Source organism: Lathamus discolor, chromosome 15 (assembly GCF_037157495.1).
Source record: "Lathamus discolor isolate bLatDis1 chromosome 15, bLatDis1.hap1, whole genome shotgun sequence".
Classification (NCBI taxonomy): domain Eukaryota; kingdom Metazoa; phylum Chordata; class Aves; order Psittaciformes; family Psittacidae; genus Lathamus; species Lathamus discolor.
In genome coordinates, this window is record NC_088898.1 from 3456284 (window position 1) to 3479141 (window position 22858).

Genomic DNA, 22858 nt, shown 5'->3' on the forward strand with positions numbered 1-22858 from the left:
AGCTTAATATATTTTAATCACTGTAAGGGCATGCAAGGACTTTTGTGCTCTAACCTCCATTGCAGTATTTGATGGGTCCCTCTGTGCAGGGCTCCTCTCTACCCAGCACACCCCACTGAATCTTCAGGGGCAGAGAAAACAGTGAAGTGCACTGATGAGGCATCACATTCATTACAGCTTCAACACAGTAAAGAACAAACCAGGCATTCTTTATGCAGGGGTGTTGCATTCAAATACAACTCGGTCCCCAGCACGACTCATGTTAATCACTTCCTATGAAAGAAAATTCATTTCAGAAAGTGGTAATTTTTCAGTTAAAAAACTTCATCATAACAAAAGCATTACTAGAATCACTCTCTGTACAGTAGAGCCTGTGATGCTACAAAGAACAGAGTTATGAAACCCTATGTCATCAGCAACACACATCACGAACGCCGAGAGACTCAGTATTGAGATTTCCCTCCCAGGTTCTCTTGACTGGATAAGAACAGGAGTCGCTGGGCACCAAAGGGAGAGCACAAAACCTTTCCATGTTTCTGGCACTTACTTAAGGTGTCTGAAGACCTGCAGCGCAGATTTTGAACTGGGATGAGCAAGAAGCTGCTGACTGTGTGTCTGAGAACCAGTTCTGGGGCTCTTTGCTCCCCTGGCATCCTGGTTTTGTCCATCATCCTCTACTGCAAACCAGCTCTGCGGAAGCGGTTTGCACACTACCTGCACTCTGCTAAAATAGTTGAAATAAAGCTGTTTATAGTGTTATCACTTATGTGATAATACATATATTAATATGTAATTATAAGATAAAATATATAGAGGCAAATATAATGTAATCCAACATCGGTAGAATGCAGGCAGAATGCAAACCACTAAAACTGGTAGAATAGCAAATGCTTTAAAAAAACCTACGTAAACTTATTTAGGATTCAGATGAGGATCATTCTACTCAGCTTAGGGGCAAAACATTTAAATAAAAAAAGGAAGAAAAAGCATTTTTTCACACATATTTTAATCCTGGATTAATTATTTTAGACATTTTCCATATTAATTAAAGCAGAATTGCTTCTTTCTTGAGTTCTTTATCTACTTTCTTTGAGTAAAGCTATTTAATACTGGAGATTGTGGAAAACATTTGTTCACGATTATCCAGACATACAGTCAAACAAGACTGAAACAAGAGCAGCATGCAAAAATGTATTTAAGGACTATCATCCCAAAATGCTGCTAAAAGCTATTAACCAGTACGTGTTAATTGCCAGAGCATTCATATTAATTTTCACTTCGGGCCCAACATTGTGGAATATTTCCCCTGATACATTTTAAACAAAGTTTAATTTAAGGAACTGCTTCTATCAACACTTATGAAAATTAACAGCCAAGCAATTAGCACTCATGAATTAGCCCTTCCCCCCTGCTTCCTACAGCATCATTTTTGAAACAGTTGCTACAAGAGAAATTGTTGGGTTTTAACCCATTACCAGAATTAACCACAAGAAACCTAACACCATACAGCGGTAGCATTCCTCACAATAGGATTTTCAACATCTGCCCAGGCAAAGATCATGCTGAACTATTTTTGTTTAAACCGTCTCCAGTAGTCAACTTAACTCACAAACCCCTTTAAGGTCAGAAAATGCAGACTTCCTTAAAGCTGCATTTTCAACTAGTAGTCATGAAAATAGAGAGAAAAACACTCTAGGACTGCACGTAGGGAAGGTTTCTGGCCTTCTAACTCAAGTTTCTTCTAGAGCTGAATGATCCTTTCTTTACATTTTGACTTCCTTGACTATTTTGCACCTCTTTTTTGACTGCCCTGGAACACTTCTCTGTCCACCAACATCCTGCTGGGGATGTAGGAGCATCCATTTGGTGGCGAATATCTCAAGAACAGGACTGACATTTTAATGATTAAAATTTCTTAAAGGAAGCAGAGACTTGGAAGAAAAATGGATGTGGGTTGGCTTCAGAGATTATTTCAAGGGGAACTGTAAAATAGAGGCCTTAGCAGGAGTTACACATTCAGTACACGGCTCCTACAAAACTGGATGTTTGATCCTAGCATGATTTTTTTTCCTCTTCCAGTAACTAAATACATCTTGGTAACATTTTTCTTACTAGTGGGAATGGTCATGTGGTTGAATAGTCTTGACACTAATACTGTACTAAATCAGGACCCTTGAAGATTAATATCTCAGAACAAACTCATCGCTACGCTTTCCAGGAACTCGTGCAAGTTGCACTTGTGATTTGAAAAGAAATAGTCTGGATATCTAGAGAATGAAAAGATAACTCATGCTTTTAAAGCAATTAATGAAAGCAGGTAGGTAACGTGTAGGGAAGCTAATGCTGTGAATCTCACAGTTGTGTCACTGAAACGAGCCATTACAATACTCCAGTGTTTCAGTTGCAGTGTCTGGCTATGACTTTCCAATCTGTGCTATGGTCAGTCTTATTTTCCCAACCTTATTAAAAGTTGGAACAATCAAAGCCATCAAAGTTTGATTTTCCAAATTCTATAAGCAGAAATATAGATTTATCCATAAAATGGATGATAATTTAATCTGTGTGCAGATAAAGGAAATCCTACGCTTAAATCTGACTCCGACTTCTTAAGCCTTCAAGTAATTACACACATGAAAAAGTAATTATAAATAACTAAAGGCTTCTTTTCATACAATATTCTTAGCAAGAATTTTCAGGATTCATTAACCAAGATGTACAACCCACACGATACACAAACCACGCAAACAGATGCAGGGGTTTGGTTTACTTTAACTGTTCTAAGGAAAAACTTGAAGGTAAAGCCAACAGTAGATACCCTGTGTGTGTGTGTCTTTTGTTAAAAGCTGACGTTTACCATGTACATGGAAGCCACAGACCCATCTTGTGTAGTTGTACGGCAAGAATTACCTGAACTCTGGAGCTGATTCGAATGCTTCCAGTTGCATTTCACAAGGCATATTCTCTACTATTTTGATAATTAATGAACTGATCAGAAGAAGAAGAAATTAGAGTGCTTTAAAATTTTATTATTTCATAAAACTGCAGAAGTGGTTATGAAAAAGACACTCTGTCTTGCAGAAAACACCTGCAAGATGTAAGCATATTAATAAATTGGCTTGGTTGATATTAGAGCATGCAGTGTTTTCTTATTTTTAACCGATTAGCTGAAACAATACATCAAATGTTGGAGGGAGCAGGGAAGGCCCCTGAAGAGAATGGTTTTATTTGATTTCAGGTCCGTTAGGGAGCTGAATTAGTGGTAAGTTAAAACAATTCAGAATGCAATTGAGTGCACACATGAACAAAGAGCTTCAACATGGCAAGTAGAGAGCTCTCCTCATGCTTTGCCAGTGCTCCACAAAACGGGTGTTACTCAAGCTGAAATCTGCCTTACAACCCCCAGATATACATACATAAACCAAAAGCCTAGTTATAATCTTAAAGATTTCAGAGCCACTGTGATCCCTTGAGTAAATACATAATTAAGTAGGGTTTTTTTTTAAGACATGTTTAATTAGGCCCCTAGCCCCTCCTCATCCCCCCTGCCTCTCCCCAATTATGTACCATTTCCCCAAGAGATATGTGGCTCTGTTAATTATGTAAATAAGTCATGCACTATTCCTGAAAGAATTGTATTTATGTGAAAAATACTACTCATCTATTATCAATAAAAATAAATGAGACCTGTGATATTTCATTAAAAACACTTTTTAAAAGCTAGATGGTTTTTGAATTTACATTACTGTCTGAAAATACAACAAAACTGAAGTAAAATAACTCACTACAGAACATAATGTTTCTTCTAGATCTTAGATGGTCCAGTAGGTATTTAAAATAGACAACATATGCAGAGAGAATAAATTCTATAAGCATATTATTGACACACTTACCAGAGTAATATAAATGATGCTGTTAATATAGCGAGATTATACTCTAACAAAATGATAATGTAATTATTCTCAAGAGTTCAAAAGGTATTTTGATTTCTAGATCACAATCAACTTGATTTGTATCATACCCTACAAATCACAATTGAGCAACAGTCAGGTATTTCATTATTATCTCAAACTAATACACATAGTACAAATGTCGTCAAATGGACCAAACACCTGCTAAATGTATCCGAGTTTAAAATATGGAAATTAAGATGCTCATTACAGTCATCTATGATTCCTGTAAATACAGTAAAAAGTACTTTGGATCATCAAAGTGGGAAGATATCATGCTCAAGTTCCTCAATTTTCTGAGGAAGCCTATGAGGTAGCCCAAATCATGCTCAAGTATTAAAACCAGAAGACTGGGACACCACTGAATTACAGTACAGTTCTCTTAAGAAAGTAGTATTTTATCTTCACTTCCTTTGTGCATGACTGTTGGAAGTACATTTAAACATTTGCCAAACTGAAATGATGTAACAACAGCAAGCTCTGAGTTTAGAACAAAGACATATTGGACTTGTAACCATTAAAATACCTCTAAATGAGTTAGGACTAATTCCTACATGCTAGTAAGTATAAAATACCAAAAGTCTATTTTGCTATGTGGGCTTCATAGTCTAAAAGTTACCATTTCACAAATCCTCTGACTACTTCTAGACATGTTAGTGGAATTACATGTCTGACTTTCCACTTCAAGAATACTTAACAGAATATGAAATTCTTCCATCACAATGGTAATGAAGCTCAAACTTCACACTCCCACAGGAGATTCCACAGACAAATCCAGCAGAAAACATATCAGTGCAGTATTTATAATTGTTTTGGAACAATGACACTGATACATTACACCCATGTTTGTATTTTGTGTTTCCAGAGTTTATGGCAGAGAAAAATACTTGACAACAAAGAGTAAGTAAACTGCACACAAGGAAAGACAGTTACCTACAGCTCTGAGGGACACCAAATGCAAACTCTTCAGAGGAATGCAGTCAAGGAGTGAATTTGACCTACCAGGTTTCAGTGAACCTCCTCTCTGTGTATTACAGAACTGAGTACTTGAGCAGAACATTTAGTAGCAGAACGTTTTTTGTTCCAGCTATTGACCCAATGACATTTCAGCTTTACACCCTCAAAACAGACAGTGGCTTTTCCCACAGTCACTGGAGCATTTTGAGGATAAAGACAGCATAAAACATGGAATATTAAGTTATGGTTATGTAGCCAGATAGATTTTTTTGCTTTAAATGCCAAATAACCAATCATTTATACAAAGGGTCTCACCATGAGCTCTGTAGAGAGATGTAGCCTAGGGTTCTGCCACACGAAACATGTACCTAACTAACCAGCTGGAGAAGAAAAGAGCAAGGTAAGGTATGCCTAAAGGTAACACCATCATTTTGTAATGAAAATACGAGAAAGTGTTCTACCAAACCTGGACCCATTGTATTTCAGACTAAAAGAAGCATGTTTCTAGATGTCCACTTTAAAATAACTGATGGCCTACTATAAAGTCTAGTTAAAGCTTGAACAAGTAAACGCACACGATAAGTCACTGCCTAAAGCCTACCATCTTCAGGTCAGGAAACTCCCGGATAGGAGAGAAAACCATTTGGTCCACCTACCTTGCCGTCAAATTTTGAGTACTCATTGAAGGGGTTATTCAGCTGCAGCGGACACTGTTCCAGTCGCACAGACAGTATTGACTGCTTCCCAGAACATGGAGATTTTACTCGGAAATTCTTTTTCTCAAATAGCGAGCTCAGCTCCTCTGCTGTAGGTCAGAAAAGAGATCAGAGTAGTTGTTCTAAGAGATGTACAGAGGCTACTGCTTACCACAGAAAGATAACATTGTAAGAGGGAGAAAAAAAATCAAGTATATAAACTTCCATTTCTAAATTCACAGTAAATGCTATGCCAAAGAACTGTTGATACATCTATAATAGGCCATGCAGAAGCATTTCCAACAGAGCTTGAAACACATGGTATCATGCTATGTTACAGGACAATACTATACTACCCCATTACCACATCATGTGCTGTCAGCAGCAGGCTTGGGACTACACCTGACCTAAAAGAAGATATTTTTGCCATGGTAGACTGGATTTGGTCTCCTCTCACAAAACCCCTCAAACCTGAAAACACTATTCAGACAAATAGCCTGGATAATTAAAACCAAACAAATTGCTAAAACCAAAGGTGCTAAGGGCAAGTTCTTTGTGTGTCCTTGGAAGGCTCGTAACAACTCTGACAAACAGAACTTTTTCTATGAAGAGCTGAATTTCCAGCAAAAGTTAAAAAAATTAAAAAAATAGGGCTTCTTATAAGGACACTACAAAATCAGGACAGGGCCCAGGGTGTTTTAGCATATTAGTACTGATGGGTCTCATCTGCAAGAAGCCATGACTGAATCTGGACAAGGTTTTTCCACATCTGCTCTAGGAGCCAGGTATCCCCAAACTCCATCAATCACTGCCTGAGAACCAACAGAACCAACACCAGCTCTCCTAGGCCAGCTCCGCTCTGTGTTCCTCCATTTGGATTCTCTCGCATCTCAGAGATTTACATGTTGCTCCTCCAGGGAAAGGAAACCTGCAGGGAGTTGGTTAATTTTCTTAAAAGATGAAATTAAAACTTGACAAATTATAACTAGTCAAAAGCTGAATTTAATTTTATCAGCAGATTGCCTGAAAACTCAGACAGTTGGCAAAAGTGCTAAACAGTGGCACTAGGAGATACGCAACCGGCTTGTGAGAGGCTGCGATGAACCAAAAGAGCTTGATTAAATCTCTTAAATGTGGCAACTTAAACTCCATGAGGTATTCTGGTTTTTGTAGCAAGCTTATCTCCATGTAAAAAATAAAACCCCAGTCTCAGTTACAGTTATGCTAGGGTATTACCCGTCACTGGTATTTCTTGAGCCTTTGGGAAGTACTCTGAACCTTGGAATGTAATATAACAGTTTTATTGGTTCAAGTGAAAAAGCAAGTATTCTATCTTCACCTTTTGTCTCTAGGGAAATGTTAAGATGATTTGTCTACTGTTTCCTTTGTTGGGATGTACAAAAAGAGGATCTCAAGAATTCTTCTGATTTTTTGTGTGACATCTGCTTTGCTTTGAGTGTTGCACAGCTTTTACTCAAATCAAATCTCTCACACGACCGGAGGGTTTCATTACAGTACATTCGGGTGCCTGACTGCAGTTTTCCTTTTCCAGAAACCTTCATAATTTCAAAAATCAACTCATTTAGGAAAAAACACCCAAAACCTCCTAAAGATTTGTACAAAACCCCAGAAGATGGGCAAGATTCCTGAAGAATTACCATCTTCCACTGAACATTTTGTCAGTTAATTCCTAACAGACTTGGGCTGCAAGAGTTCCAATTACAAACGTTGAAAAAAACACCCTACATTTTAAGTTCTCAAATTTCAGGGAAAAAAACCATCATATTTTTGTATTAAACTGCTTTAATTGCATAATTTTTAATTCTTAATTAAAACTAAGTTTTGTCATGAGTCTACATTATACGTACTTTTCAGCTTCTGTGGTTCTGTTAGCCATATGAGCTATTCTGTGTGGGCTGAATGCAAGGCTTTTGAAAGATTCCCTCGATATATAGTTAATTTACATTTTATATGCTCCGAAATGAATGAATGTAAGATGTAAATACAATGCCTTATTTCTTGCTTTTATCTAAAAATACCTAGTATTTAATAAAAAGGATAACCTTCTGTGCGTATATCCCTATTCGGTTTACAGGACCCACGGACTGTTATCACTAACAGGATTTGATCTCTACGCTGCACGAAGCTGAAACATTCATTTTACTGATAAAGAACTGATGCACAGGAAGGTGATGTGAATTGGTGGCACCACAGAACAAAACCAACCAGACCTCCACTTCCAGTCAGTCAGCTACCCCTGAAGCACCTCTATGTTTGCTAAACCTCTACCTACCTCCAAATGCATGCAGATTTCCTTTTTCAAGTCTTTACACTACTACCATCTTATCTCTCAAACTCATTCCTGACAAAGCAAACAGCTTGGCTCATGACAGCAGGGAAACAGATGATGAGCAGAAAATATTCTTCCCCCCCTCATTACCATACACAAAATTACTTGTCTCTCACTTCCCTTTATCCTGGTTCGCATACCTTTATTTCTGTACATAGTAATTAAAAATGGAAATCACAAATACAAAATTGCCAGATGCCTCAAATTGCAACTACAGATCCAACTGCAGGACAGCAGAGATGCTTAGAAGAGATTCTCTCTACAGCAAGGCATCTCTCTGAGGAGTGAATGATCACTGGAGGTGGTGTCACCAGACTAACAAAGGACAAACCAACAACTTTTCAGCACCCTTGCAGTTTGCATGGGTTCAACCATAGGCTCGACTTTGTCTAAAGCTCAGTCAGAAGAGGGCAGCCAAATTCCCCCCATCTGAGAGCAGCTATTTCTGTTGCTATTGCTCTTACACATATTTGCCAATAATGCTGAACTCGAGGAACAGAACAAAGCCTCATACACACACACTTGACAAGGAGGAGGAGGACACAGTGGATATTTTCCAAGGCTCCTTTCTTTTCTGGCCTCTTCCTACTGTGGTGTTCATCATGTAAATAAGTGAGAAACGTGCAGAATCTCAGTGACTGAGCAGAGAAGGAAAATCAGCTCTGCCAATAGAGAGTGAGCGCCTGGAGTTTCCACATAACTTATTTCTTTATTCAAATTTCTTCTGCAGCAGGGAGCACATTCCTACAGAGGGGGACTCCTCCATTACTGCTGCCTGACAGATTATGTCTATCTTCAGGGCAGCACATAAAAGGAGCTAAATGTTGTGGTGGAGCCCACATGAATAAGATGACACAGGCAGCATAGACACAGCAGGGGACTGGAGTCTGAGTGCAATTCAGTGTAAAGCAGTATCAAGCAGTATATAGATGGGAATAAAGAGAGAGAATTGCATCATCATTGGTCAAATGCTATAAAATATTGAGCAAAGAGAGTTGGAGGTTATGGTAGATTAACCTTTAAAACCTACAACTCTGCTTACAGAAGTAGAAAGGCAAAAACATTTTAGAATGCATTAACAGAGGTATCAAACAAGCTGAACACTGTCCTCAGGATTAGTGCAACCGTGCTGCTCATGTGAGGAGCTTTGTTCACTCCTCTAAAAAGAGATATTGTAGAGCTGGAGAAGGTTCTGCAGATGACAGCCAGGAAGATACAGGGATTTAGGCAAAAAAAAGGAGATTACAAGGAGACCTCATTAAGATACACACAAATTTTACAAGAAGTAGGCACGACAGACCATGTAAAGGTTTGAATGTATGTCAAATATAACAGGAATAGATACTAGCTTGAGCTATAAAATATGAGAATCGAGATAGATTTTTCATTTCATGTATTACAGTTTAAACTATGCAGGACATTCAGTCAGAAATAGTAATATAATTTAAAAAAGGATAGCATATTTTTGTAAGAAATGAGTGATAACGGTTTTCCCAAGGAAAGGCTAGATAAGGTAAGGCAGCATTTATTACACTTTAATTTAAGTAGATCATATAGATACATTATTTCTGAAGATTAAGATTCCCTTTATCTAGAAAAGTAACCACAAAAATTATCTGTAAGAGTCAACTTCACAAAATTCTTCATCCCATCAAGCACACCAAATGCCACTGAAAACAGCTGGAAAGCCACAGCTTAGGTGGATCCTGCATTCTGAATGCAGGCACTTGCCAGTCAGCAAAGATATGTCCTGCTCCTTACAGACCTCACAGTAACACCGAGCTTTGCTACCTCCATTTCTTGCTTACTGAGACAAGAGAAGCCTTAGAAGACAATGATGCTACAAGAAGACAAAACACAAACACTGTATTAATACCTTATATAAAAAAAAAAAATAAATAATGCAGCCACTCAAATTTGCTCAGACCAGCAGACTAGGTTTGAAATGTATTTTCTTTACTTTGCTTTTACTAATAATTTGGAACGCCCTAATGATAGCTGAAAACAAATGAGACCCCTGTGGCACACCACCCCCCTGCAATAAACTATGGGAAACAGGCAACTGGGGCATGGGAGGCAAATACAATAATTAGCATTTCCTCTACGTTTTGAAAGCTGACATGAAAATTACGAATGGAAAATGTTGTAACCATCAAAAGGAGAAATAAACACAGTAGGAAAATAGGAGGTCTTTTCTTTTTTACCTGAGTAAGAAGTATTTCTATCTTTCCACTGAACGTTTTTGCATTTTATTTGATTTTGTCTCTCTTTCCGCAGACGTTCCAGTCTCTGAGCTTGAAAAGAAATATGATAACTATAAGTTTGTCAATGAAAGTTTACTATAAACAAAGACATAATTAACTACCTTTATATGAATAAAGATGTTTTATACTGCATATGTAGGGGGAAAAGTCATAAAATTTTAAAGGTGGCACCCCTGAAAAGCAAATACCAACAAAAACATGAAAATGTTCTTGATTTATAATTGAAATTAGAGGATATAAAACATTAATAGAGATCATAAAGATAGTATTAACATGGAAGAGAATAATAAAATGTGAAAACTTCTGTGATTAATATGACATTTCATTATATAAATCATTAATAACGGTCTTAAAGGAATTTTAATGCACAAATGAACTGAAGTGAATATTACATTACAGGAATAAAATTACTGTTATGAATTACTCTACCCGTTTCAAAAATTAAAGATAAATGAACTCAGACTAGACTATTAAAGTTTTAAATATAAAATCCTTTATCTAAAAATCATGAAAATTATAAAATGTCAAAGCTATATAAATTAGCATAGCTTTTTCTTCAGTGTGCTGAAACAGTTTATAGGTAGTAAAATAAATGATTTGTATCTTCACAACATTAGTCAAATCTTAAAATGAATATAATATTTCTTTATGTATATTTTGTCTCCATTTTCAAAATACGGTTTGGAAAAAAGCCTCAAACAGTTATGAGATGAAAGAACTCAGAGACCAGGGTACCAGGTAATACCTTAAATTATGTTTTTGTTAACAGTAAGGTCTCTCTAAGGAAATGGTCACCTAAACCTGGTAGAAGCTACTCAAGACAATGACCACAAGAAATAACTGATGTTGTGAAGCAGCCATTCAAAATAAGAAAGCAGATTAGACTGAAAAGTAGGACTAATAATGTCGAGCACTGAAAGAAACAATTTCCCGGATATATTAGCAATTTTGATGTATTGAGATCATTCATTAGCTGAGTTTGTAGAAGAGATTCTAAAATGCTAAATTACTCTGACAATTTTTAGATACAATTTGAGTTCCCTGAGCAATTTCACCAATTAAAAAAAGGTTAATAAACATTTTCTATTATTATTCTTTTACATTTACTCTTTGAACCAAATTATGGACACAGAAGTGATTCCCTCCCCAGCTGGAAACTGATGAAAAAACCAATACTTTGAGGTTTAACAGCTGTAGCAAGCGGTTTAAGGTACAAACACACAGACTTTGATGTTTATTTCCCACTTAAGCCAATGTAAGGTTAATGCCTAAATAACTCTGTATCTTACTCCTAATGACATGAGAGAAGTATCCCCACTTGTAAGTTTAAATGTTGGGTAAAACACTGTTGTTGTGCTCTTGTTCTGAAAGGAAAAAAGCCAAACGACTTCTTTATTTTTCCCCCCCAATTACTCTAGAAACTGTACCTCAAAATTACCTCCCCAACCCCTTTCTTCCCAAATCGGCCATCATGAAATAAGTGCTAGATTCAAGATTCACATGTATATCATGTGGATAAATCACATGGATAATGTAGGTAAATCACAATGGATAAAGGAAAAAACACAGAATAAGAATCATGCATATTTTTATCCTATTTGGGTTTTTTTGCCTCTTGCCAAACAAACACATTAAAGAGCAGCGACCATCTCCACTAACTCCATCTTACTCCTCTACCTACAACTGGTCACCAGTGACCATTTACTGTGGGACTGTACTACAGCAACTCCAAATTAGATGGAATTATCAGTACCTATTAGAAGTCTGAATTATTCAAGCTTCATTCTCATGAGAAGCACGCTAGTTGGAAAGCTTTCTGTGTGACAAATGTCACTGACCAAATGTAGTTCTTGTTTCATTAACTATTAGCAACTAGATGAGCCTTTGTTTCCAGCCATCAGCACTGGGAGACTTTGCTGTTTCCCACATCCCCACCACTCCACACAGACCTGCCTCCACTGTACTGGTTTCACCCCTCAGGATATGGTGGAAAGGAGGTAGTGAGGAGATAGAGCCCAGAACCAAAACTTGCTTTCCTCCTAGGAGGAGGAATGCAGTGGCAGGCAGCTCCTGCACAAACAATACCCTATCATGTCTCACCCAGTACACATCGCTTTCAGGACTAAGGGGATAACTTTCATACTAGAATGCACATAAAATTCATTTCCAAATTTGCACACCCCAGTGAGGACCACCTAACAACCAACACTTTTGTAGTCTCTGCAGAAGTGTGTTGAGTCTTCTACAGTAACACATTATTGCTACAATTTATGAAGACACTATCACTGCAATAATACAAATAATACAAAATGGCATTATAATACAAAAACATTTATACTAAAACAGTGAACTTCCTATTTATTCCTCTTCCTGGTTTTTTGCAAGGGTACAGTACTGATCAACTCACATTGTTCGTGGGCTGTTTTCCACCCCACTCCATTTCAAATCAGAGCCTGATTCCCTTAGTAACTGCATTAGGCTCCTGCTGGGACCAGCACAGGCAACAGAACACTGAAGATGCACCAGATGAAAAGAGGCAAAAACCTGGCTCCCTAATGGACTGAGTGTCCTAACCATTATTTTGGAATATGCTGACAGATGGAAACTGAAATGGTTTCAACCCCTAATTTAGATGGAGATTATTCTATCAGCCTACTCACTTGGGGAAATAATCCTTCACAATCATTTTTTTGAGCAATTCTACAAGACTTTAAACTTTGCCCCTCCTTCCCCATAAACTGTGCCATCAACAGAACTAAGCAAGACCTCCACAGCAATGCTAGGCAGCCTAGCACACCAACCTTCTCCCTGTGCCTTACAGTCAGCTGCAGCTATATATTTGTCTTATTTCCACATCTAACTCTCCATGACAGGAGATCAGTGCCATGACTTTTCTGGTACTTTTGACAACTTCTTAGTCATAAAAGGTGTTTCAAGATATTCAACACCATACAGTGCTTTACTTGTTAGGTAGAGCACAGATGTTTTTTCTGAGCTCTAGGTGGTGTTATAATACCTTCAGAAACCATATGAAATGTATATATACACTGTAACACAGAAAAAAAACCCCAAAGAGAGATCAGTATTGACCACCCCACACCAACCTTTTCATATATATTTTATATCATAGAACTTTTGTTCATAGCATCCCTTGGGTACAAGCAGAAGTCTCAATATCCTTCATGTGAAACAACAAATACGACAGCTTTCTTCCAGTCAAGACAAACAGCATATTTTGAAACTAGGTACACCCTCAAACTTTCTCATTTGTTAACTCAAATCCAGCTCAGGGTTTTCCCAGAAACAAAATTTCAGAAGACAAAACACAGACAAATCATCAGCTCACATCAAACATCACTCCTCCCTTTTATAATGAATAGATTTGATGCCTCACTAGGTAGATTCTTCTCAGGAAACAACCATCCTGTTCAAAAGTTAACATCCCTCCAGACATTAACAATGGAAACATCAAAGACTGTTTGTGTACTTTAGATTTAGACTTGATGTCTTTATAGTTTTAAGTTTTTATATATAAAACTGACTACCTTTGTACATGAATAAGCAAAACAACAATTAAAACTCAGCTGACAGCACACTAAAGTAACTGAATCATTACACGTCCTTTTATAAAAAGGGTCTTGACATTACAAAAGGAAAAGTTTGACACATACCCAGCTAGTCATGCTCTGACTTGTTCATATAAGCCAGACTAATAGAACCCAAATTTAAAAGGCTAATGTGATCTTGGCTGCAAACATCACTTACCTGTGTTTGATCGTCTTCTGATTCCAAAGTCCCAGCTTGAGGTAATATCAACTGATTGGGAATATACATAGCCCTGAGTCTCACCATTGCTTCCCTGTGTTTCTGAACCACTGTCCCCATATGCTGACGAGGGATTAAATTTCTCCAGGTCAACATCGTGATCTATCAGGACCATTTCACACATCCCTGTGTCATCACTGGTCACGTGTGACTGCCGAATATGAGCAAGTATAATTGTAGGGTTGTCCAGGAAAGCCATTCTGTCCATCCAACACCAGTCCAACACTTCACTATACTATCTTCTTTCCATCTTGTTTCATGGACATATGTACCTAGAAATATAATATACACAGCACTTTAGGAAAACAATCAACAAAATGCAAACCCTGACTCAGGAAGGTTTGTATTTTAGATGCACAAAACCTGACTCAGCTTTGTACAGTGAATTATTTTAACTCTGCTCCTGTTCATGTAAGTTGCACTGCATAAAGAATAGTGGTTTTGGAGGACAGCTTGAAACCTGAATCCCAAGGTAACAGAACACAACAGACACCTACAGACAGGTCCCATTACTCTACAACGAAAGGTTGCTGTAAGGCAAAATACTCTAAGTACTATAGAGAGAAGGCCACAGAGAAAATACACACGAGAAACATCTGTCCGTTCAAATTCATAAGCTTACAAAACCAGGTTGGGATTTGAATTTCTTTTTCACCCATCATCATAACGTGTTACTGTTCTCCTTCTGCCTCTACATGCCAACTCTCTGATTACTTTATTATGGACCCTCTTTGGGTTTTGTATTTCCAGGAAAAAATCTAAACATAAAGAGGTTAGTATCTCAGAGCAGAATATTGAACATCTGCTGCTGCACAGTGCTTCACGTAGGGTAACTGTTGTAATAGAGAAAAAGCTCTACGATCATATACCACACATCTGAATTCTTAAGCACTTTAACAGCAGTAATTGCCACTTACCTAAAATATTTCATTCAGAGTACTCAAGCAGCCTTACAAAATAAAGTAGAGGACTAAAAAAAAAGACCCAAACCACAAAAGCCAAGCCACACTCACACTGTTATCCTGTTTTACTGTAGCTGTGGATTTACAGTTATGTGTTAAGCTAATTCAAACCTGGACTGCCTCTGAAAGGGGCGACTCTGTGCTCCTGCCTGGCCCCAAGTTCAAAATCCCCACTGCTTTTCTAATCACTTGCATATCAGAGGATAAGAGGACAATGTATTAATACCAGCTACAGAACTATATGTGTTAATGTAGCAGTTTGAACACAGGAACAACAAAACCAAGCTTTACAGTTGCTGTTCGCAAAACTGCTGCCAGCAAGAATAAAATACTAAAGGAAAAGGAACAATTTTAAATCACACAAAGCCATATCCCATGAAAATCTCATAAAAGCAGCTGGCCTTTTCCTGGCAGACTTTAACAGAAGAAAGTGAACGAAAGCATCAGACAGGCTTGCTCCAGGAAAACACATTTCATAATTTCCCCTGTATAATTCCAAGGGGAAAAGTGTGTTAATGTATAAAGCCCCATGAAGCAGCTTCTGCATTTAAACAGTTGGAAGCAAAGGTGATACTTTATTTGGACACCCATCTTATCATGAAAACCCCAAAATTTTGAAGGTGTATTGTAAATTGCAAACCCACCATCCCTATCAGTATCCTCCCTACTACCAAGCACCCCCTAATTAGAACATTCACCAGATTTACATCCTTCATAGTTTAAGGCTTTTTTTGCTCCCTTGGCCACAAATATTGCCTTCTTCCCCCCCCCGCAAGACTGTACTCCTGCTTTAAAAAAAAACTCAAACAGACAAATCCAAAAGTATTATATTAAACAACAGGCCCAGCAGCAAGAAGGAATTCAATAAAGGAATGGTAGAGGAAAAAACCTGACATGCTGCTTGTTATTAATACACTACACCTACCATACATTTTAATACATTATGCTACTAGCTAAACACTTTTCATCAGTATCCTTGGACATACTCAAAACCCAACTGGATGAGGCCCTGAGGAACGTGCTTGAGCTGGCCCCACTCCAAGTTGGGAGGCAGGACCAGGTCTCCAGAGGTCCCAGTTAACCTCACCACGTTCCAACTCAAAGTTCTATTTTCTGACTATTTCCATTACAGAAAGTAGGCCTCCTCTCCCCAAAGGACATCTCATAGTCCTCCACGTGAGAGGCCATAAGGCAAATGTCCTACCACAAGGCAGCTGTCTCCTGGCTGTGGTTTACGTGTTAAAGGCCCCTAAGTGTGACTAGTATGTGCGACGTAGAGAACACAGACTCAGAAAAGTACTGTGCATGGGTATTTTTAAAAGTGCACTGAGAATGTTCTTTAAATCTAATTCCTCACAGACCACTCATTAGCAAAAGCCATGCTTACCTGCAAGCAGTAAGAACTTGTTTAACTAAGCAACCGCCTCGGGCTTCTAAAAGGTCTACAAACTCCCAATCAAAAATTACTGCTGCCCCATCAATGTGTCATATAAATGTTGGCATGTTAATTGTGTATTTATAAGATTGTTAATGGTTAGTTAATTTACCTCCCACACTATTATTGTACTTGAAATGATTTAATGTCTGCTAAGGGAGTTAACAACATGTAACAGCAGATGCGAGAATTTTACCTTTATACTCTGCACCCCGACTTCACGCTATTAACAGACCATGTGCTAAATTAGCCAAGCTTCGTTACAGTTTTACATATGCAATCACTTTTCCCATAAACACGAACAGTGAGAAATTTGCAGAAATTCGGTTTCAAACTAAAGCTTAACACAAATACATTTTTTCTTCCCCCCACCTTGATATTTTTCAAAGGACACGTTAAAACTGATTTCTCAATAAATTACTGTGAACTGCAATTTCTATGAACAGCTAACACCCCTCAAAAAAAAAAAACCCAAAACAGAAGAAAAGTTCAGATTTTTTTCAGTAGTTGTTATCTACACAGTTCTAACTGGTTCCTCCTTTTAATCAAGGCAAAACACAATTAGGTTGTACAACCTGGTCTGTGGAACAATGACCTCCAATGAAGTAAAAGAATTCAGAGAAGCAAAGCTCGATTTTGCAGACCTTTACACACATATTTGAAGCCTCCATGTCATCAGTTCCAGTAAAATCACAGGTAGGAGATCAGTTTCTAGATCCACTGAGAGGTGCCAGCATTCCGCTGCTTCTGTGGTCCTGGTACCCACACACTGTTACTACATCCACAGGTAATAGCTGAATTTAATGAATTCAGGGATTTCTGAGTCTCAGCAACTCACACATTCCTCAATCACAAACAAAAAATAAATGGTCTTTTAATACTTGCACTACAGAGATATTATTCTACTACTAAATAAAATACTTTGCAGACAGCTGTCAAGCATACTCTATGAAAGCACTAAAAATGAAGAGAACAAAGTGAAGCCTATGCAACCATAACGGTATTTATGTATGATGTGATATACAGGTTATTGTCACGATGGCAAACACATACATGGAGAGAGATGAATCAGCCCTTCACTTTCTTTTTTACCTCCTATCATCCACCTGTCTTACTTCCTGCATACTACCTGACCAACACCCTGGGTATGAGCACCCTCTCTCCCCTTTTCCTGGTCTCATTGCTGTACTGCTGAAGTGCTCCTGTCAACTGTGTGCAGCTACAGAACCTCCTCAAAGGTGTAAAACTGCACCATCAAGAGGCTGAATGACTTGCCAGGTTTTGCAGCAACTTTAGCAAAATCAGACAGCTGGATCTCAGTCTACTATTTTTACCAGAAGTATTCCTCTTCCAGTAACCCACTGCTATATTTATGGCATCTATAGACTCTCGCAGCAAGTGAAGCTAGGTTGTTATGCAGATCAGCCTCATTCATAACGCAGCATACGATAAGTAATGCAGAACGCCCTACAAATTATTCAGCTCCCAGTAGGTGACACAAAGATCTTGGAAAGAGGATATGTAGTTATACAGGCTGTACCTTACACACACAGATGAACACATCTGAAGTTAGGGAGGCAACTTCATCATCACAACATACTAAGTGCTCTTGTGACCCTCCTGCTTGCTTAACATACTGTATTTATTTAAATATAAGGGAGATTTTCTCACTTTGCTCTTTCCCCTCAAAATCACATGCATATCCCAAACCCAGCTTGATTCATATTTGCATGTTATTCTACATCAAGTGTAGAAGCAAGTGTGAGATAAGGGGAAAGGATGAGCTATACACACACCTCTCCTGACTGCCATCCTTCCCATCCATCCTACCAACCCCCTGCACATCAGCGCAGGTGACAGCAGGCACAGCTGGGAACGCTGGACCACACTGACTTGTGGGACTGTGACTGTATGTCAACCTGCTCTTACTGCTGTTTTCAGAGGAAAACAATTGACCTTGAGCACAGAAAATGTTGAGTCTGCGGGTTACCTTACTTTTGGGAAAATGCATTTATTTTGGACTGAATTTTCTGGTTTGTTTTAACAAACACATGGAAACTTGCTCGCAGACCTCTAAATAGGCTAGAATAAATGCTAAAACCTGGAGAAAGCTGTTAGCAGCTAAAAATGTGTTGTTACAGGAAAGACCTATGACTTTCACATTCTACCGATTTTAATGGAGTCATTTTAAGAATCCTTCAGTTCAAATAGCTAAAAGCAGCTGTAAATTCCTCCACAAAACTCTTCAGCCAATCCCTGCAAGGTTATTTTGCTCTCTAAAATATAAAAGTAAAAAGTGACAAGTGGGAAAAAATTTCCACTCCCCTATTTCGCAACGCTGTGGGTTTGTGGTCGTTTCGTAAAGATGGAAATATATTTAAATTGGCTTTCCTCCTTGAGGAAGTCATAAACAATTAAAGCCCTATCCAAGGTAAACAAAAATGCTCCAAACATTCAAGTTCTGGAAGGTACAGCCTGGAGCTAAAACAACTACTAATAATCTCAGAATACAGCAGGCTGGAAGAATTGTATAATATTATATGTCATCTTATTGCTCAAGGGCTTCCTTAGTCACTGGACTTAAACACCTCTCTGACTGGAGCTCTTTAAAGTGATCTTTAAAACCAATGAGAAAAATGGGCAGATTAGAATAAAAAATTGATTCTCTCCCCGCACATCTTATAAACTGGAGCGAACACGCTTCACAATTTATGATTCAGGTTATATGAAATAATTTCACAGTTAACTTCTGTCTGCAATTGCAAAAGAAATGGCTCTGGTTATCTGTATTTGCAGCAGTACAAATAATCAACCCCCTCGAATGCCAGACAGCCTCCTGTACAGGCAGGATAAAGGAAAACGAACCACAATGTATGAAAATTTAAGTTTATGCTTCAACAAAAGCTCAAGTGCATTTAAGAATGAATACTTATCTAGAGAAGGTGTCATTCAAGCTTTGGGTCCTAGCATAAAAAAGGGAATAATCATTTGAAGTCATTTAAACAGGAGCTCTTTCACAAGTGAAACCGGAATGTGAAAGTTATGCTGAGAAAACACGACATTATATGCAATTTCCCACAAATTATTTGTTAGCTTTCAAACCTGTAAATTAATCTGGCATTAGCTATGTAGTTCTGTATTTATCAACTGCTTGGAATTTGGCTACATTTTTGTTGTTGTACTATCAGGATGCAAATGATACCAACTCTGCTATTTTAATTATTGAGCTTTAGGGAAGAAGGAAGGTAATACTGGAGTACGTATGGAAGCTGTATGCTCTCCTCTGTTTGTTTCCTGATCTTGTCAAATCTTCATTTAATTGCAAACAAGTTGATTTTCAGCTAACCTGAGCTATCTTGCACCAAGATTTTAAGCAAATAAATAAGTATAAAAAAATGCAGAGATTATAAATTAGGGCAGACAAATCTGTATCTAGACTCATGCCTGCAAAGAGCATTCTATCAATATAGTGAAATGCTAATCTCCTAATTAACAACCTAATTAGGTAATTATGGCTTTGCAGAGGGATGCCTAAATGAAATATGACAACATGGTCACCTCTTTATATGGCACCTGTGGGCCTTTTCAGCTGTCACTGCAAAGAGTGCAATATCAATTTGAACAGATGACAAAGTGTTGTCATTTTTCATTCTGATATTGTACTGAATGGTTTGGATAGGAGCAGTTTAGAAAAGCGGCATCTTGCCTGGCTTTTGCCTAATCTAAATATGTGCAAACACTTTGCTTAATTTTTAATGTCTATGATTATGCTTATTTTTCCATGCTGGCTAGCAAGCATACCCTAACACATGCGTTACATCTGCAGTGTCCTACTGCGCTGACCCGCTGCACTGGAATCCCTATCACCCCAATTCACAGCATGTATTCATCACAGTTTACTAATCAGAAAAAAGATGAGTATTTGAGTTCATTTTTTAAGGCTTAACTTCCAATTTTAAAATAACAAAACAGAGGAAAGTACCTTTTAAATAACACATCACAATTTCCATTTCATTTTTACTGCTGACGAACGCTCTTTTCCAGAAGTGGGGGCAGCAGTTGCTGCCTGTGAGCGGGTGAAGCTGTACTTTTGTTTGCACAGAAAGGTGGAAAGAAATACTTTCAACTTTGGCACTGCACTTTTACATGGAACCATGACTTTTCACTCATATGCCTAAAATGCTTTAAAGACAATTTGCTAGGCTTTAACATTCCAAAGATGAACAAATAAGACACCTACTTGCAAAGAGGAGGATAGAAACATAGGCTCAGACTGCTCAAATATTAGACTAGAACTTCATATTCGGCTTCTCTTGTGCATTCAAGAACTTTAAAAAAACCCATAAACTTTATAAACACCTATACGAAGTTCAGTCTTGGACAAACACAACAGGAAGCTCCAACATTTTACCTTTTTTTTTTTGCCTGTATAATATTGAGAGAGATGCTGTGCTGTTCGGGTTTTCCTGGCATTCCTCACCAACCATGTCTACACCACAACTCAAGAGTGAGCCTGGAAGTGTGCCATCATCCTGAAACCGATTGTATCTCACCTCTACAGCTGTGTCAAAGCTGCCTGGATGTGCTGAAGCCAAACTTGACTGAAAGGTGTTTAAGCATCTGAAGGCCCCAGGCCTTATAAAGCTTGCCCTGGCTGGACCCAGGACAAAGCCTGGAGACTTACTGTAGCCACAGCCAGCCCGCAGGCTCCTGGCACAGCACTGAAGTACTACAGCCAGCCTCACTGCACAGAACTCTGCTATTAAAAGGAAGCACGGGCCAAAACAAAGTTTCATATTTGTTGTTTTCTTCAGTTTGTTCCCATTCCACTTCTGACTGCATGAAAGTATTTTTACTGCATAAAAAGGATGATCATCATCTTGTATTTTACAACATAATAGGGTGCAAGCTGCTTCTGACCTCAAAAATGCTCATGGGGGTAACACCAACTTAAAAAACTCCCAAAAGTTCAAGCCCCTTTAGGACTCTATGTCAAATGTAACTGGCCAAATTCATGTTTCTTCAACAACAGACAAATCTCCCTTTCCTCTGGCTTTTAATTTTCATCTTGACAAATTTTTGGTCTGTCTCCTTGAAGAGCACAAAAAACTTACTCAAGGAGCTTTGTTTTTCTTTCAGAATAACTGATTTAGACACAACACTTCCCAAGCAATAAGGAAACAAGGTAGGGATTACCCTTGTGCTGTCCTGTATAAGAAAATGACCTTATAGACAATGAAGAGATGGATATTGCAGTTTAATAAAGCTTCTCAGCAGACACACACATACACATTAATACTAAAATGCATCTTGGGGTCTTTGTTAGAGGAACTGTCTAATGGAAAAGCCCTTTCTTGGTCACTTCAGACAAGTGGAGCCCTGCTGCTACCAAAAACCTGACAGCAGACTCAGTGCATGGCATGAGGCAGTACCACAGCCAGGAACCACCATGATACCAGTGACACAGTCAGGCTGAGGTACTGGTGCTCCCACAACAGTATTCCATGTGCTGCTAACGTCTGCATGGCCACAGTTCTGCTGTTGCACTCCAAAGCTAACAGTCTGTCCCTTCCAGTAACCCAAAGGGAATAACTGAGGATAGCCTGAGCTCCCCTTCCCTCTTCCTCAGCCAGTGCCACTGCCCCTCTCCAAAGCCAAGACAGAGCTGCCAAACAGATCTCCTGATCCTACATGGGACTGTGCAGTTTGTGTCCTGCTTATTTGCTGTCCAATTTGTGACTATAACTGACCCTTCGATGCAGGAGTCTGTTTCTCACACTCACAGCTTAGGAAGGTTAGGGAATTTGTGCTACAAAACACTTAAAAATCATTCTTCCAACCTGCTTCACCTGCCAAGGCCTTTGCTGATCAGAAGGCCAATCTGTTACTTGTTGCAACTGGGTGAAACAGTTAAAGAGATGATGAAAGGGTGTCATGAGAAACACCTGAAACATGACTTGAGAAAGAAATGCACTAAACTGGTTCCAATTCACTGCTTCAGTTATTTCTGTACAGTCTATATGTAGACAATGATCTCATTTTTTTTTAATCTAACCCAAAAAAGTGTCCGTGAACAGATCTGCTTTGATCTTGAAAAAAATAAATGAGAGAGTTTAATTCCCAACCTTGCATCTACCTGGTAATCCCCTGAAACCTAAACTCACATAGAACTTGCTTGGAAAATCCAAGCCTGGCTCCAGCATTTCTCATTTAGACAATCACTAAGCTTCCACTAACACTGAAATCAATTTGTTGGGCTGTCTTCCAGGAGCCCTTCTTGCTCCTCACTGCCATTCACGCAGCAAGCACACTAGTTCTGATCACCACCTGCCATGCACGTGAAAAAAACGACCACAAACCAGCAACACATCGATATGCGACAACACTAGAAGCACCCATTGCGTGAGCACCCAAGCAGTCAGG

At 38.5% G+C, this 22858-nt stretch overlaps 1 protein-coding gene across 4 annotated transcripts in view; it reads right to left on the reverse strand.

Moving 5' to 3' along the window:
- MAPKAP1 (MAPK associated protein 1) overlaps window positions 1-22858 on the reverse strand; it is a 97947-nt gene that overhangs the window by 74303 nt on the left and 786 nt on the right. For all 4 annotated transcript variants that reach the window (XM_065695887.1, XM_065695886.1, XM_065695885.1 and 1 more), the window contains exons 2-4: window positions 13979-14310; window positions 10154-10243; window positions 5561-5709 (exon numbers count right to left, since the gene is read on the reverse strand). In XM_065695887.1, coding sequence (XP_065551959.1) covers window positions 5561-5709; window positions 10154-10243; window positions 13979-14246 — 507 coding nt within the window. In that variant the 5' untranslated portion in view covers window positions 14247-14310. The remainder of the gene's footprint in view (window positions 1-5560; window positions 5710-10153; window positions 10244-13978; window positions 14311-22858) is intronic.